General features: G+C 45.2%; 1 protein-coding gene across 9 annotated transcripts in view; it reads left to right on the forward strand.

Annotated features, from left to right (window-relative positions):
• SYTL2 (synaptotagmin like 2) overlaps positions 1 to 15,521 on the forward strand; it is a 98,534-nt gene that overhangs the window by 80,506 nt on the left and 2,507 nt on the right. For 8 of the 9 annotated variants that reach the window (XM_054973736.1, XM_054973741.1, XM_054973744.1 and 5 more), the window contains 8 exons: positions 821 to 915; positions 4,928 to 5,047; positions 6,965 to 7,134; positions 8,941 to 9,043; positions 11,165 to 11,335; positions 11,604 to 11,682; positions 13,350 to 13,449; positions 14,522 to 14,727. In XM_054973736.1, the coding sequence (XP_054829711.1) occupies positions 821 to 915; positions 4,928 to 5,047; positions 6,965 to 7,134; positions 8,941 to 9,043; positions 11,165 to 11,335; positions 11,604 to 11,682; positions 13,350 to 13,449; positions 14,522 to 14,727 (1,044 nt within the window). The remainder of the gene's footprint in view (positions 1 to 820; positions 916 to 4,927; positions 5,048 to 6,964; positions 7,135 to 8,940; positions 9,044 to 11,164; positions 11,336 to 11,603; positions 11,683 to 13,349; positions 13,450 to 14,521; positions 14,728 to 15,521) is intronic. The other variant, XM_054973742.1, reaches the window with a different exon arrangement.

Genomic DNA, 15,521 nt, shown 5'->3' on the forward strand with positions numbered 1-15,521 from the left:
CAGGGAGGAATACACGCGAGTCTGTTCACTTGCCAGGCAAGTGTCATTCGTCACTTGTAGCTTGGCCCTCAAAGCTCTCTCAGCCCCACCCACCTCACAGGGTGATTGTTGGGATAATAATGGCATACTTCGTAAACTGCTCTGAGTGGGTATTAAGTTGTCCTGAAGGGCGGTATATAAATCAAATGTTATGATTATTAATGTTATTAAAAAGAGGTACCTGTATTGTGCCTGTCTTTTTTTCATTCCTCCTGGCTAAGAGCAGCTGGGGAGAAGTACTTCCAACTGGGGAAACAGCACCTCTTCTTCTTGCATTATGGACCCAATCCATATTGGGGGCGTTGCTGCTTTTCAGGGCCCAGTTACACATATGGAGTCCAAATGATGGAGCCTCCAGCATCTTGTGGTGCTTAGCCCCAAGTCACCGGTTCCTGGCTTGATAGAGAGTCATTCCTCACACAGCCAGAGAACATTTTGTACTTTCTTGCATCCTTCTGCTATGGTGCTTGCAGGTATCTTGTGATGAATAGCTTTCACATTTTGGGAGTGTTTGACCAGCAGAACTCGTATCGGTAGCAATAACGGTGCCCCCGCCCCCTGGAGGAGAGATGAGAGTTTCATCCTTGGTAGATACCCAGAGAGAGGATGGCCAGATTGTACAGCAGTTTCCGTGTAGCGTGCATTTTGACTTTTGGCTGGTGTGTCTTGCATCTAGACGTTTTGCATGTGCGCGCGTGTGTGTTTTAAGGCAGTTTGTGCCTATTAGTGTTCCCATACTAGAAACCAATTAACTCACTAAACGTGGCTTGCCACTCTTCAGTTTCCACAGCACCTTCTTTCCCCGTTAACCAGTTCTCCAATCCAGAGAAAGTCAAAAGGATGAGCAAATCGGTCCCAGCATCTCTACAGGAGGAGGCAAGTTTTTTTTGCATTTTTTCTTCTTTTTGGAAATGTTTGGTTGCCGGCATACCCAGGAGAAAGCTGAGATTTAGGGGCCTTTAGTTTCCTAAAATGTTTTACTTAGCTGGTTTAATAAAGTAACAGGGAGGGGGAGTCCCTTAGTCCCACACTATGATTGAAAGAGGGTGATAATCTTGTCTTGGGGGAGGGGTGCGGGCTTGGCAACCTCCACTCTAGCCCTATAAATGTGGGATTTGTTGTAAGCCTGCTTATCACACAAATATCAGTTTACCCTCTAGGACGTTCCTTCTGAGTTGTTCTGTGCAGATGAAATGAAAGTGCCGTGTATCCTACTGCTCTGAGCGTGGAACACCATTTTCCTGCTTTCGTTTCTGTTCTGCAACCCCTTCCACCTCCCAGAGAGATCAGTTCCAGGGTTTGGGGATACCACATAGAGGAAGAGCCACATGGGTTGGGGAAGGCTGGAATGAGGAAGGACAAGGGCATGTAGTTGCTCCTCCTTCCTTTTCCACAAGTGGCGCTCTGCTAGAAAAAAAGTGGCCTGTTTTTCATCCTCGTGTCCTTCCTTGTTCTAACCTGTGTGTTGTTACTCTGCATGGATCCTGTGAGCCCCAGAATGATCTTTCTGGAGGGCTGAAAGGGCTGCAGAAACGCACACACACATGGCGAGACGTGAAACTGCCTTATACTGAATCAGACCATTAGTCCATCAAGATCAGTATGGGCAGCAGCTTGTCAAAGTTCAAGCAGAGTTCTTTCACTTCGCTTACTGCTTGGTCATTTTAACTGGAGAATCCAGGGGTGGAACCCGGGACTTTCTGCGTGCCAAGCAAAGGAATGTGGAAAATTTTCCATGCACACATGGCTGGATACATGCCCAGTATGGCTTGGCCTACTAGATTTCATTTCCTTTCTGTGACCATAGGTAGAACAAGAGAACTGTTCAGTTCTGCTTCAAACATTCTTTGGAGGAATTGGAATCCTACCCCCACAAACCCTTGTGAATCTCTGGAGTGGACTCTGGAATGGCTTTAGTGCTTGGAAACTTCCAATGCATTGCTTGGTTGAGCGTCGTCCCAAGCAGTGTGTGGTTCCAGCCAGGCATGCAACGTAAACCTCTGTTCCAGCCTGGGACCCATTCACAAAGAGCGTTGTTGTCCCCCAGGTTTCGAACGTTAAAGCATCGCTAGTGAAAGCGTAGCCAAATTGTAGCTGCACAACGGGAAATCTGGATTTGGGGAACTTGCTGGAAAAAACACGCGGTTGCTTCATCTTATGCCCAGATTCACTCCGAATCCGGCCCAGCCTGCTTCTCACCCTACTGGGGCTGGCCATGAAAATGAATCCTTTGTTCAACCACATACAGTAAAGAAAAATGTGTCTGGGAAAAGATGACAATCTTGTACTTCCATAACTGAGTCAGAATGGATCCCGCTTGTTTCTTTTCAGCTTAGGCTTCTGCTACTGCCTCTTTTGGGGGGATGGGGTGAGATTTGCACACATATGAGCTCGTAATTACAGTCATAATTAGCAATTGCAAGATCATGTATGTGCAAGTCCCACATTTTAAGTACAATCAACTTTGACTTCAACGAGCCTGTTGCCAGACACCTCAATCCAATCACTTCTGAAATCAAAGCTGTGAATCAGTTACCCAATCACTCTATCCTGATCAAATAATCATTGCTAATAAGGGTTCACCTGATAGTAAAAGTTGGCTGTGGTGTGGGAATGTTATAAAGGCTATGGATTGTTGTTCTTGACAGCAAACAAACGTATAGTCTGATAGAAGAATCCTGCCTCAAAACAAGCTGCTCTAAAGCAGTTGAGACAGACACCTGTCTGATCTTTGCCTGCTTTCATACAAAGATTTTTCTCTAGTTCCCCCATGAGCCCCGTGGCGCAGAGTGGTAAGCAGCAGTACTGCAGCCCAAGGTCTGCTCATGACCTGAGTTCAATCCTGGTGGAAGCTGGGTTCAGGTAGCCGGCTCAAGGTTAACTCAGCCTTCCATCCTTCCGAGGTCGGTAAAATGAGTACCTAGTTTCTTGGGGGTAAAGTGTAGATGACTGGGGAAGGCAATGGCAAACCACCCCGTAAAAAGTCTGCCAAGAAAACGTTGTGGTGTGACATCCCCCATGGGTCTGTAATGACTCAGTGCTTCCACAGAGGACTACCTTTACTTTTCTGTATTAATGGCTAAACTGGAACAGATTTTTTTTATAGAGCATACAACAATGCCATACGCCATGTTTGCTTTCCCTCTGTTCCCCTGATCCGAAGATATTCTCCCCCCACCCCCCACCCCAAAAAGACTGAGGTTACGACAATCTTTTGGGAAAGACTGCAGTCCAAATGCTAGTAGGGTGTGTATTTCTTCAGGTCACACCCAGATCAGCATTATTTGCCTTGCCCCATCCTCCAATGGCTTCCAGTCCTGCCCCCATGCCACTGGAGAGCCTTGAGGGGCTTTTTTAAAAAAGGTGTTTGACCTATTGCTAATGAGTTAATTTATAGTGCTATATCAATTAACGATTTTTAAGCTAGAGTGATGCCTCCGTTACTGATGGTAATTGACATATCACTATGGCTAAACTCTAGAATGCTGTATCAATTGCCAGTTTTTTAAAAAAGCCCTTGAGTGATGTAGGGGGCAAGTCGTAGCTATGGTGGGCTGAGGCAAGAAAAAATGCAGGGAAATCTACTGTAAGAAAAGTCCATTGCCATGGAATGGGGCCATAGCCACAGAAGCAATGTGGAATATCATCAGCGTGTGAATACCTCCCTTCTCTGACAACCTCAAGGGAAAGAGATGCCACAGTCTCCCTAAGCGTTATGGTCTGCTGCTGAACTAATGTTGTGTAGGTAGGTAGCTTCTTTTAACTGTTTAAACTCAATTTGCCTTTCCTGAAACATGAAATTTGCTTCGAGTTCACCTTTTTTGTAGTTGTCCGGCTTCCCTGAAGAATTAGGTTGCCAACAATCTGGAGGAGAATAAAATGTCATTTCTCTTTAACAGAGGCACAGTGTGTGGAAAAGGGCAGGTGAAAATTTTCATGACATGGAGGTACATAAATAACATCCCATAAAGCTTCTATTAAAAACACAGGACAATTTTTCTCTAGGCTGTTGCTAGGCCTACCGCGGAAACAGCCAAACTCTATTTTTTGTGTTTAATAATAAACTGGCCCTCGTGTGGGTGGTGAAAGATGCCCAGCAGAGCCCCCCCCCCCAAGTCTAAATGTGTACACTCTTGGGAGACTTCCCAGGAAGCAGAAAAATAGGACTTGCAAATATTGAGCAAATATTGTTAAAAATGGCATCAGACTGACTGACTGTGTTCCAAAAGGGATGGAATGTTGCGAGACCCTGATTGTCAATTAAAAGAGAGAGTGCATGTGGGGGGATCCGTTCTCTAGATAGCTTGCTTATTGCTATAGGCCCAGAATGGGGAATCTAAGGGAAAAGGCAAGGCTTTGGTCTGCATCTTATGGAACTGTTCCTCTAACACTGACTCTGTCCTCTGGCGCGAGGCATTCCCCCTGATAAAGGAAGCTGTTCTTGACTCAGGGAAAGGAGCATTGCATTCCACCAGAAGGCAGCATCAGTGTTGGTGGAATGGACCCAGAGGCTCCAACTCATCAACGTGTGAGGCTTCCACCACTAAGAAAGGGACTCAAACAGATGCAGGTGCTCCGGTTTCCTGGGCTGGAATTAAAACGGATCAGATTTGTTTGGAGAACTTAACCAGTATTAAAACACGGGGTTGTTTTTTCATGCATAATCTCTCGCTCTTTTTTTAGCACAGCAAAATCATTTCATGCAAGGCACGCCTGCAATTTTAAGGCCTTTCATTAACCGCTTGCCTGGCGATGCCTCAGACAGCCCCAACGCCGCAAGCTTTGACCGATCTGCTCATTGACGTTGCACCGCATGGCCGTTGTTCCTTGCCCCTTTTCCGAATGCCTGCACAAACGCCTTATTTTCTCCTTATGTGATATCTTGTAGAGTGATGACAGAGAGACAGACACAGCGTCAGACAGCAGTTACCCGCTTGGCAGGATCAAGAAGAGCCCCAGTTCGCTAACCAATCTTAGTGGCTCTTCTGGCTTGGCGTCCTTGTCTTCTGTATGTAAACGAAAGCTTTGGTCAATAACACTGCTTTTTTTTGTTTTTTATTAACACTCGCTCTGATAGCAAGACTTTGCGTCTTGATGCCGTGCTTGGTGCTCTTACAAATGCCTTTTAACTAGAGGAATACCAAGTTTGTGCATGTCTGTGTTTTTAAAATGACTGCTCGCCCATCTCAATTTACCTCTCCCCCGTTCGTTCGTTTGTTTTCTCACTGAGACTCAAGGTGGATCACACAGTGTGAGATTAGCACAGTCAGTATTAAGGACATTTCAAAAAACAATGCCATGGGGTAAATAGATGTAAGTTTACAAAGACGTAACATTAGCCAAAATCCTAAACAGAGTTGAAGGAATAAGAAGAGCTCTGCTGGATCAGACCAGTGGCCCCTTACTTTGCCTCCTGCCACTGGTATTCAGAGGTTTTCTGCCTCCGATGCGGATGTTCCCTTGCAGTCACCATAGCTAGTAGCCACTGATAGACCTATCATGTGAATGAGCTTTAATTTCAAAATCGCCACTAAGAACTGATTCAAAAGGAATGCTGTGCATGTAGCCTCCTAGAGCATTTTCAGGCTAAAGTTTTTGAGGCCTTTTGTTGCTTCTGTGCTGGAGGAAGTGCTGCAAGCTGCTCGTAGCAACTGACCCTGCTTTGATGTTATGGAAAATTTGGGTCAGAGATTATTTTGCGGATTGCACTTGGCTGCAGCATGAATCCATATGCTTGGATGCAATTCAGCTAGGGGTGGGGCCATCTAAGATGCCGCTGCTGTTGGAGGTGAAATCCCAAATGCTTATACCCTGGCATGTAATTCTCTTTCTGTCGAGGCTTTATGTAGTCCCATTGACATAGAGGCAGCACAATCTAGGGAGCAATAGTGTAGCGTGGAGAGGGGGCAAGAAGGGCGGTCGCCCCGGGCACATAATTTTTAGGGGGCGCCACACTGAGGAGAGCCTGCACTCCGTCCCCAGGAGGCCATCTGTGGCGCCCTGGCTGCCTTCCTCACCAACGGTGGGGCTGGCTCTCTGGGCGCTGAGCTGGCCATCCTGCATGCCAAGCTAGTGGTGGCGGCATGGGTGGCTGCTGCAGAGGGCTGCCTGATGAGGGGCAGGGAGGTGAGTGGCCCAAATTGTGGGAGCGCTCCCGTGCCCTGCACGATGACATCACGGTGACATTGTACAGTCCTGCGAGCGTGCACGCACTTTGCGTGCGTGCGAGCCTGGGAGTTGTCCCGGGCACTCTAAACCCATGCTACGCCACTGCTAGGGAGATAAGTTTGAGGGTTGGGTTTAGGAGCACAGATCTTAGCATCAAACTTTACTGAGATGAAGTCCAAAAAAATTTCTCTAAAATGAAGATAGGAACTCATAATATTCATTGAAGACACATGAGAAGAGGATTGTGATATAATTGGTATATATGAAGAGCTACAATATACCTATTGGGTTATTAAATAGCAAATTGATAATAGCAAGTTTGGACACACATTTCTGAGTAGTGCGGTTTTTTCTTTAAACACAGGTAGGAAAATAGGGGAATTTCTTGGCAGATCTTCAAGACAGTGAAATAGGCACCACATTTCTAAGAACTCCATCCTGTAAAGAAAATCCATCTCTCACATGCGTACTGTTAGTGACTTCCTATAACTGCATGCCTGTTTTGAAACACTGCTTGTTTTAATTTAAGATAAAATATATCTTGCACCGGTTGAAATCTTTAGAGCGGCTCTAAATTGTTCTTTTGCTGCCTCCAGCTCTGCGCACATCCATTTTATCTTCTGAACTTTTAGATTTATTTCCCATCTTGTGCAAAAAAAAAAAAAAGTGGGGTGGGGTGGGGAACCACCCTTATTTATATCCTCAAGAAGCAATAGAGAATTTCCGCTCTGTTTTTTCTGATTCATGTCCTCTCCAGGTGAGCACCAGTGTGATGAGTGTCTACAGTGGAGATTTTGGAAACGTGGACGTGAAAGGGAATATCCAATTTGCCATCGATTACGTGGAGCAGCTGAAGGAACTCCATGTTTTTATCGCCCAGTGCAAGGACTTGGCAGTGGCAGATATTAAGAAGCAGCGTTCAGATCCGTAAGTGTACTCCGGGGTACCCAGGAAATTCATTTTTCTTTTTTGAATATGTACTATCACACCATAAATGGTTTCGCAACCTAAATTTTCTTTATTCTCTCATAGCAAAGGGTAGAGGTAGTTCAGCGCCATGCTTGATTGGAATGCCATGGGAAATACTAGATCATGGAAATAGAACATTATGTAACGTAGATCATTTTGTATAGGGAGAGGCTATGGCTCAGGGGTAGAGTGTCTGCTCAGCATGCAGGAGGTCCCAGGTTCAGTCCCCGGCATCCCCATTTAAAAGAACCAGGTAGGAGCTGATGGGAAAGACCTCTGCCGGAGACCCTGGAAAGCTGCTGCCAGTCCGAGTAGACAATACTGACCTTGATGGGCCTGATTCAGTATAAGGCAGCTTGATGTGTCCATATGGGTGTTCAACACTATATCAATGTAGCGATGCCCATTTTTAAAAATAAAATGCAAAGAAAAGCCCTTGGGTGGGAGTAAGGGAGTGGGGGCTGCATAGCTTGGAACAAGGAAAACCCACAGAAGACTGGTGTGTGGATGCTCGATTGGCACTGCAAATGCCTTTGCATTCCCAGCAGCAAAGAGAGAATTCTCCACTTAGCTACATGTAGGCATCTGCGAATAGATGTGCTGAGGAGGGGCTAGAATGTGCCTGAATATCACATACAAGTGCTGTTGGCGTCCCTTCTACTATTTGGAAAGTGGTCAACACCCTTGGCTACTATCGTTCGAAAGACCAGGGACTTGTGTTAGTTACGTCTCTTCGGCAGGGGACCGATTACTACTGTGGGTTCATATCACCCCAGTGGGTATGCGCCTCCTAGCAGGAAGGTGTTGATGCCCAGCTATGACTGATAATGAATTAAACGATGCATGCATCAAGCTGTCACTCACATTCGCCTCCCCCCTTTGTTTCAAGCATACTTGCAGTGCATGGCGATTTATGGTTCATCTCTCCCTAACCTAGTACCTTTTTGGGCCTGCAGGTGGCTTTGGAATTCTGACACAGGGTGGTGGGCACACACAATGGTCGCTGCGAGCGGTAAAGCCAACCACAAAATGGCAACGGAGTCACGCACAACATTAATAACAACTTTTCAACATCTCAGGCAGAAGCTCTGTTTAACAGGACGTTTAAAAAGAACATATTGTTTTGAAAATGTTTCCTTGCATACAGGCAGCTTATCTTCAGTCACACGGTGAAGATCCTTGTGTTGTGGTGGCAGATGCTGCCAGAGTAACTCTTTACAAATCTGTGCAGCCAATTAGACCTCTAATGCTCAAGCAGAAGTCCCACCTGCCCCCCCCCTTTCTAAAAACACTTGGTGGGCTTCAGGAAAGGTGCCATTGGACACCATAGCATCCATGGGCACCATGTTGGGGACCCCTGACCTAGTATATCCTCTGCTGGGGGCTTTTAGAAGCGTACTGTAGCATTGTGTATTTGCTTATTCCTAGGCACTGCCTTTTGAAAAATTATTTGCTGTATATATATATATGAGATAACATATAGATGTTATATATATATTATCATTAACGCCGTGAGGTCTCTCTCTTTGACTGTCGAGTACCACTGGGTTGATGCAAGCGGCGGTGGCAGAGGCCTCCTGCTTAAGGAGACCAGTACAACTTGCTCATGCGTAGCCCGTGAGGGCTGGTTCCAGTTTTTGCGGGGGGCCTCTGGACAATATAGACTGTAACTTCCTGACAGTGGGAAGTTTGGTGTGTGCAGGACGTTCCATAGGCATTTACATCATCATAGTTTGACTAGACCAGTTGTTAAATTTCCTTCAGATATGTGAAGAGTTACCTGCTACCAGAAAAATACAAACTTGGCAAAAGAAAGACCTCGGTGAAGAAGAAAACGTTGAATCCCGTCTATAATGAAATATTGCGGGTAATGTATATAATGACCCATGCCGCAAAATAAGCCATTCTGGTTTTTATGTCTGGAATTTTGATTTGAGCATACAGCTGTTCAGACAAGAGTCTGGAAGGAGGGGGTTCAGAGATTTCCAGAACTGCCAGTCACTGGCCGTGGGGAAGGTCATCTTGCCTGGGTGTACCCTAGGGAATGAATTTGACCATTCAAGAAGGAGAATTTAGAGGTTATAGCTCAGCAAAAAAAAATCAACACATTGTAATATGACCCTGCAAAGGGACTAGTGCTTAAGGATGGAAAATAAAACAGTAAGTAAATTTTTGAAATGCTCTGTTCACTTCTGGTTGTCCCAACTGAAAAAGAAGGGCCATTTTCACATGCGCCTGTAAGATCACGCAAAACTCACGGAACGAAGCATCTTCCTAGCACGATTTCCTGGCATGATCCCCTTTAGTGGCGCGATGACATCAGAAATCGTGCTCATGGTTAAAGATATAAAGTAGATGAGATTCTTATGGTCGTTCCTCTTGGGGGTGGGGAGGGGAGGAGAAAAGGGGGAAAACAAGTCTGTATTGGATGTATGGATAGTTAAATTTATTATATATGTAGATGTACATGAAGTATAGATTGTATGTGGAGGTAATATAATGCATACAACAGTACAATACAAAATAAATAAATAAATAGGATCGTGCCAGGAAATCATGCTAGGAAGGTCCTTCGTTCTGTTTGTTTTGCGTGACCTTCCAGAGGCTTTGGCCATGTAGAAACAACCAATTTCTGAGAGCTGGAAAATATATAGGGCTGGGGGCTGGAAATGGACAACCAAAACAATTAAAGAGCTAAAACATCTTTCTTGCAAGGAAAGGCAAAAACATTTGGGGGTCTCAGTTTATAAGAAACACAATTAAAGAAGAAGAGCAAGATTCAAGTCCAGTAGCACTTTAAAGACTAACAAGATTAAGGGGATAAGAGAGAGTCAAGAAAGCTTTGACTCTTGAAAGCTTATACTCTGGGAACCTTGTTGGTCTTTAAGTTGCTACTGGACTTGAATCATGGTTTTCTACTGTAGAACAACAGGTCTAGCCACGTGACACTATGATTAAAGGAGGTGCATGATAAAAGGCTACGAAATTATGAACAGTGTAGAAAGAAACAATTACCTCCCTTCGGGAGTTGTGGATGCACAAGCCCTGAGCTGCACACCCACTAATCTCCTCTCTGCTAAAGCAGCTACGTGTTTGAGGTTCTTTGTGAGAAGCAGTGTTTTCAAACGTGAGTTCAAATGGACATTGCGTTATGTTAGCAGGAGCATGAACATCACTCCCATCCTACAGTCACTCCATTGGATACCTATCAGTTACTGTGCTCAATTCAAGGTATTAGTTATTACATAAAAGCTCTTCGTGGCCGTGGCCTGACATGCCTACGGGACCACCTCCCTCCCTGTGTCCCTCCACGGCAGCTTTGCTCATCTGAACAGGGTCTCCTGCAGGTGCCAGGCTGCACACGGGCAAAATCAACAGCAGCCCGTACACGGGCTTTCTCTGTGGTGGCCCTATGGAATGGCCTGCCTGAGGAGGTCAGGAGAGCTCCCATGCTCTTGGCTTTCCACAAACAATGCAAAACCAAATTATTCAAAAACGCTTTTTACTCAGATAGGAGGGTGGCATTGTAAGGAGGGGGTCTCAGGTACTTCGCAATGAGTAAGAAACCATAGACTTCACCACTACGTTGCCTTGCATATTATCTGGTGCTTTAAATATGTACTCCTATATACTATTTGTGCTTCTTGTTGTCTACTGTCAGTCTTAGAATTGATTATGTTCTATGTCAGCAATTCTTCAACTCCGTATTGGATCCTTGCCAATGCTATGTCTTTGTAAACTTGTATTCATTTACCCTATGACATTGTTTATGGAAATGTCCTTGACTCTGTACGGAAGTGCCCGCCCTTGTCCTTGGTACTGATTGTACTAAACTCACACTATGTAATCCGCCTCGAGTCACGGTGAGAAAGGCGGACTATAAATGACATTAAATAAATAAATAAATAAATAAATAAATAAATAAATAAATAAATAAATAAATAAATAAATAAATATGTCCTTAACTCTCACTTTGTTGTCCTTGCAGTATAAAGTCGACAAGGCCCTCTTGACATCCCAGAGGCTGAATATCTCAGTGTGGCACAATGACATTTTTGGACGCAACAGTTTCTTGGGCGAAGTGGAACTTAACTTGGGCATGTGGGACTGGAATGACAAGCAGAACAAACAGATGATCTGGTACCCGCTTAAGCCTAGAGTGAGTGAACGGCACTCAGTTCATAAATGGAGCCTTTGGGCCAGAATTCTTTCTTTCTCTTGCCTTCCTCCCTCCCTCCACCCCTCTGCAGCGCCAGTTAATTTCCCCTTCCCCCTTTTCCTCCCTGAAGTCTATGTTAATTTCACCTCCCAATTCAGGGAGGCAAAGAAGAAATAAACATCCTGTTTCCTTGAAACAACGATGGAGATTGTAGCAAACCAGACTCCGTCACATGCAATAGTCTTTATTTCTGTTCTATTTTCGTCAGGCTCCGTTAGCTGCTTTGGAACTGGAGAACAGAGGGGAGATGAAGCTAGCGCTCCAGTATGTCCCAGAACCTGCAGGAGGTGAGTACTTCTCTGTCATACACGCTTTTCATTTTCCGTCTTGGGCCCTGCATACACCAGTCTCTTCAGTAATGAACCTGGAATTGTCTTTTAGAAGGGAGAAAAAAATTCATGTTAGCTTGCTGTGAACTTGCTTTGGGCAATGGCTGCTTGATTCATAAGAAGAGAGTGCTGGAACGGCGGGTGTTCTGTGGAATCAACTTATCAGAACGGCTTGCTTTCAAAATGCCTGTTTGACTGCGGTGATTGATTTCCCCCCATGCTGTTCACTGTACCACTTACAGTTGAACAAACCCGGCTGACATAAGCAGTGAGAGTCACACCTTGGGCCAAAATGCAAGATGTAAAAATGATTGCTGGGGATGGCATAGACCATCCTGGGTTTTATGCATTGCAAACACGGAGGATCTTGGGTGGTCTGTGACTGGTGGGGCTCAGCTAGAGGAAGGTGTGATGTTGGCATGAGAAATCCTGTGCCCATTGCACTGTCCTTTTTATTCCCCCAAGGGAAGCAATGAGGTTGGCTGCCATGGTGTCCCGGAGTCCCTCCAGCATCCTTTTTCTCCTTGTCCAGGAGTGAAGTGTGGCTTTCTCACACCCCTTTTTAGCCCCATTGATGCTGTTGGGTCTAAAAGAAGCAAAACAGAACTACTGCCGTGTGTGCTTGGAGAGATACTCTGAGTGGAAAGCAGTTTTTCTCCATTGCTTCCAGGAGCTGCTCCCAGTTGGAATATGGGCGATTGACCCAACATCTCCAGTTGGGGGCTGGGCCCTCTGCCAGACCATGAGCTTTGGTAGATACCCAACTATGCTGACCCCTCCCTGATGCCAGGCCTGGGATTCAATGTCATCATCACTTCTTAGCATATGCCCTTTGGATTTCATCAACCTGACCCTCCCTGGTCAGTGTGGCACGATCTTCCTGTTTCCCAGGGCTCATTTTGAGGGGGAACGCACAGGAACGCAGTTCCAGTAGTTCCCCATAGAGGTCACATGTCAGGTGGCCCCACCCACCTCACTCTCAGCCATTTTGGGCCTGTTTCATCCTGGATTGGGGCCGAAACGACTCGGATCGGGCTTCTGACGGGTGGTGGATCACTCTCCTGCTCAGCAGCGGCCCGATCCTGACCATTTGGGGCTCCTGCTCAGCCATTTACAGCCCCTTTTTGCCATTTTGGGCCCAATTTCGGCCATGAATGGCCAGGATTGGGTCCAAAGCAGCCAGGATAGGTGATGTCAAAGGGTGTGGCATGTGCAAATCAGGTATGCTAATGACACACTTCCGGTGATGTCAAGGGGCATAGCATATGCTAATGAGTTCCTCTAGCTCTTTTTCTACGAAATGACCCCTGCTGTTTCCCCACATTTGTGATAAAAGGGACAGTCTGTCTCTGCTGGGTAGGAAAGAAAGAGTTATTACCTTTTAGTGTTCTCTGAGATTGAGAATGAAAAGTAAACTTTGGTCCTTCTGCTTAGAATGGTGATAATGAAAAAGGAGTGTCTGTCTGTCTCTCACTCCATCCCATCCAGAGGGGCAGAAAAAAATGTTTCTTTCCAACAGAATACAGGAATTTAAATGGTCTTTGTTGTTCAAAACAAAACAAGAACTGAGGTGTGAATTCTCTAAGGAGTGATGATGTGCTTATCCCATTCTGTCTGTTTCACAGGTAAAAAAACTCCGGCCACTGGAGAAGTCCACATTTGGGTGAAGGAATGCAACGACCTCCCAATCCTTCGGGGCAATAAGCTCAACTCCTTTGTTAAATGGTGAGGACGGTGATTTGATGGGATTGAGCCCTAACTGATAGCGGTGTGGTTTGCTTGCTTCAGATGTCAACAACAAGTTGTGTTTTGTTTTTACATCACTGTGTCTGATGAATCCTTGGGCACCCAGCCCCCAAATGCACCACTCGATAATGAAACGCTTTTACAGTTAGCCATAGATTGTCATTGCATCCACACCAAAAACTATGGTTTGCTCCAAATAGTCGCTGGTTAAATCCTGGTTTGGAGGGAACAAGCAATTGCTTGTCACGAAAGTGGAAGTGTTCACTTATCGGGGCATGAGTAAAGGAGGCACAGGACCCCAAGGAGCATGTATTTGAAGACTAACTATGATCAGTTATGTTTGAACTTGGGGAGATCTCTGTTTTTGGATCTCTGTCCACTTGGGTCAGTCATAGCTTCTTGGAGTCCCTCAGCCCCACCCACCTCACAGGATGATTGTCGTGAGGATAATAATAATGCCCACTCAGAGCGTGTTAAGTTGTCCTGCAGGTTGGTATATAAATTAAATGTTGTTGTTGTTGTTGTTGTTGTTATTTATATGGTTTTCCTTCAAAGTACTGGCTTCTACAACTTCCTTTAGAAAGCTAGCAATGATAGGGGATATAAAATTCCCAGAGTTCTAAGAGACAGGAAAGGAAAAGTTCCTTTTAAAGAAAAATCCTTTACACCATTTAGGGCAAGTTAATATTTGCTCGATCAATGCTCATGTCGAGTATTCACACCAGGCATGATATCACCAACCTGAAATGTGGAAAACAGTATCATGTAGACCCAGCCTTAGTTACTCTGAAAAGTGCATCATTCTGTTGTGTAAAGCAGTTCCCAAAACATAGGTGGCAACTGTAACCACAGTCTCTTTTTCGAGAAGCTCAAGCAAGACAATTGAGAAATCACTATAGTGGTGTAGAAAGCTGCTTATATAAACAGATTTCCACGCAGAAGCTCCCTGTTGAAATGACAGCTTTGTAGCTGGCATATTTTTAATTAAAGAAGCCATTTCCTCTACAGAATCTTACAATGATTTCTCCCCTCCCCTCTTTTTTGTGTGAAGTACTGTTCTCCCAGACACGAGTAGGAAAAGCCGCCAGAAAACAAGGGCGGTGGCCAAGACGACAAATCCAGTGTTCAACCATACAATGGTCTACGATGGCTTTAAACCTGAAGATTTGAAAGAAGCCTGTGTAGAACTTACTGTCTGGGACCACAACAAGCTAGTGAATCACTTCCTGGGAGGCCTCAGGATAGGACTCGGAACAGGTACGCTTTGCTGAGTGTATATTCCCCAGGGCTATGTACACAGGTATCTCCTTCAGGAAGATTCAGGAAGGCCCAGTGGACTTCAGACATGTGCTTTTATTCAGGAGGGGAAAAAATATTGTGTACAAAGGGCCAAAATGAGAGAGATAAAGGGAGATGGTATGCATTCTGCGTATACCTCCAAGTGAGATTCCTGCAAACAGCTTACGATTCATGGTAGAAAGGGGAACAATTTGGAAACTCCCTCAGCCCAAAACCTCCCGTGCAAGAATTGTCAAACCATCGAATGCTTGAGCAGGTCAATTTTCCTTTCTCCCTCTCAACAATCCATGCCTCCAAGAGCATGCTCAGAACTCCCAACAGGCCATGTTTTAAAAGTTGGTTTCTTTTGCTTAATTTACAAAGTCATGTTTTTTTCCTGCATGCCTAAGGAGTCCCACGGGTATGCTGAAACCCCAGTACTGTCTGTGAGTGGTTTGGGGGCTTGTTTTTGTCATTGTAATGGGCGTCGGCCACTTCACTATTACAGAAGAAATGATAGGGTGCTTAGATCCATTTACATGGTTTAGATGTAAAGGAAATAGAATTTATACTTCAATTATATGTGATAGTAGCATTGCTGCATTTCACACATGGTCCGACATGAAGCGGCCTTATACTAAATCTGACTCATGGTCCACCAAGGTCACTGTTGTCTACTCAGACTGGCAGCTGCTCTTTAGGATCTCAGGTGGAGGTCTTTCGCATCGACCCCTGCCTGGTCCTTTCAACTGGAGATGCCGGGGATTGAACCT

Source organism: Eublepharis macularius, chromosome 3 (assembly GCF_028583425.1).
Source record: "Eublepharis macularius isolate TG4126 chromosome 3, MPM_Emac_v1.0, whole genome shotgun sequence".
Lineage (NCBI taxonomy): Eukaryota > Metazoa > Chordata > Lepidosauria > Squamata > Eublepharidae > Eublepharis > Eublepharis macularius.